Genomic DNA, 2,431 nt, shown 5'->3' with positions numbered 1-2,431 from the left:
CCAGGCACAACCCAGATGTTAAACACACTGTTTCAAATGTGTAGACATCACACTTTCAACTGTGTAGCTAGATGCAATTGTATGATGTTGAACAAATTATCTCAAAGATGTACAAAGCATATCATATATTTTTATATCAATTATATATTAAATTAAATGCATCAAATGAAGCAAGTGTGCACAATTCTGACTGTCCTTTGAGTGAAGACTTCAGCCTCTTCTCTCCACTTAAAGGTACATTTCTTTTTATCTAGTCTACTATTTGTACTAAGTCTTTTTTTCCCACTCAAAAAATAAATGCTGTGCCAGTTCTAGTTGTTTGAGTGTTGCCCACTGTGTGAGCTTCCACCATCACTGTTATTGTCCTTCTGTACTGTTCTCATCCTCCTCCTGGGCATCAGTTTATGCATGCACAGTAGGTAGCTTTTGAGCATATTATAAGGCCCCTTTTTCATATAACCTCATCAATTCTGATATTCAGACAGTATTTATAACCTTGTAGCACTGCTTCTCTAACTGCCAAGGATGATCCTTGGCCAGAGCCCAGCTATTATCAGAGTTCTGATAAATTAAGTAGTTGGCATTGATCCATATAGAGAACATGATGCTCACCCTCTCAGCCATCTTGACAAATGACTTGTGAATGTTTTCACCATTGCACCTCTGTGTATTGACATCAGAAATCTTCTTTGCAATCCACCAGCAAAATCATTAACCTTTTCTAGTAATAAAGCACCACTGCTTGCAAAGTACCTGTAAGCATGTTGCCACATTAGGGTGCAGAATAATGACAGACCTTCCTGAATGGTAGACAGCCTTGCATAGGTATTTCTTTTTTAGGGTTGGGGGGAGCCGAGCCGAGCGAAGCGAGGCGAGGTGACGTTGCTGAGGTGAAACTGGAAGGCGAAGGTCCGAGTTCTGTGAGGAACTCCGGAGGCTTTCGTGGTGACACTCATCAGCGCATTCCAGGAAGTACTTATACCTTGCGCCATGGGACCCCGAGGAGGGGCAGTACCATGGACACCGCGTGCCGAAGCCGAAGCCGTCGGACGGGTGCGTAATGGGCATTATGACTATCCGCGTTGTGATTGGCCGGCCCTCGGCGAAATCGGCGGACGGAGTCATTCTAACCTTGTAAGAGGCTCGGGCATACTATATGGGGATGGTCAGCAGGACCACATTGATGCGACTTAAGACCGGTTGGCGCGGTCAAAAGATGACGTATGTATGACGTCATAGTCACGTGGTGGATCCAGACCGTCGGGGGACCGCCCGCTGATGGCCGTAAGGCGCATCACCGACGTCGGCCCGACGTTCGTGGGGCGGGATGATCCGCCATCACCGCCCGCCGCCATCAGGCGCATCAGATGCGCCCGATAGCCGCCGGGACGATAAGCGCCTCGGTCGGCGCTTGTTCTGGGTCACGTGATTTAGACGCTTTTCTACCACGATCACGTGGTCGTACTTCAGGCGCCGTTAGGCGCTTACGCATCTATCTCGAATATAGTATTTAGCCGGTTAGGGTTGGGGGAAGCGAGACCGAGCGAAGCGAGGTCGAGCGACGTTGTAGTTGGTGTCAGGTAGGTCGGAGGTCCTCGCAGTGGTGAACTGCACAGGAGACTTTCGTTGACACTCATCAGCGTCCTACCGGAAGTACTTATACCTTGCTGGCTGGACCCCGGTTACCGGGACACCAGCCACCCGCTGACGCGGCCTCGGAGGGACACGGAAGCAAGGGAATAATGCGATTGGCCGTCGGGCTTCTTTGCCCGCGCACGAGACCTCGGTCTCGGCGAAGAAGCATCGGCTGTGGAGTTAGAAGACTCGGGCATACCATATGGGGATTACCGCAAGACCGTATTGATCCGACATACCGGCTAGTCAGTTAGCCGGTGATGCCGTCATTCATGACGTCATGCCACGTGATGGATCTAGAACATCGGTGACCGCCGTGATGCGCCGTGAGGCGCATCACCCGACAAAAGCCGACGGTCGTGGGGCGGGATGATCCGCCATCACCGCCCGCCGCCATCAGCGCATCATTGATGCGCCAACAGACGCCGGCTTTCAAGACGCCCGGTGGCGCCTATCTAGGTCACGTGACTTAGACGCCTCCTATATGGAAGTTATGAGGACTAGTAGGGGTCGGCAGGGGTCGAATTAGACGCCGCTCCATCCACAAGTGCTCATTAGCACCGGTGTGAGAGAGTACACGCTCTGGGCGGATATTGTGCACCGACTCACTTGCCCGGATGCTGTACACATGCATCCACAAGAACGCACACGCTCTGGGCGGACACTATGAACCGACTCGCCACAGCGCTGTGGTCTGGATTAGTGGCCAACACGCACATGCTCTGGGCAGATACCGTCTGCCCAGTCACTCACCGCGGTGACGTGTACAGCATCTGGTGACGGGCACACGCTCTGG

General features: G+C 52.0%; 1 protein-coding gene across 1 annotated transcript; it reads right to left on the bottom strand.

The window, feature by feature from the left end:
- Positions 1-1,190: 1,190 nt before the first annotated feature.
- On the bottom strand, positions 1,191-1,637 carry PHACADRAFT_203099 (uncharacterized protein; the record flags this gene model as incomplete). The annotated part of the gene is made up of 2 exons (XM_007403173.1): positions 1,191-1,416; positions 1,489-1,637. The coding sequence occupies 2 exons, from the start codon at positions 1,635-1,637 to the stop codon at positions 1,191-1,193; spliced, it is 375 nt and encodes a 124-aa protein (XP_007403235.1).
- Positions 1,638-2,431: the final 794 nt, after the last annotated feature.

Source organism: Phanerochaete carnosa (genome assembly GCF_000300595.1).
Source record: "Phanerochaete carnosa HHB-10118-sp unplaced genomic scaffold PHACAscaffold_833, whole genome shotgun sequence".
In the NCBI taxonomy this organism is placed as follows: Eukaryota; Fungi; Basidiomycota; class Agaricomycetes; order Polyporales; family Phanerochaetaceae; genus Phanerochaete; species Phanerochaete carnosa.
The sequence above is the reverse complement of the archived record's forward strand: the minus strand, read 5'-3'. Positions and strand labels throughout refer to the sequence as shown.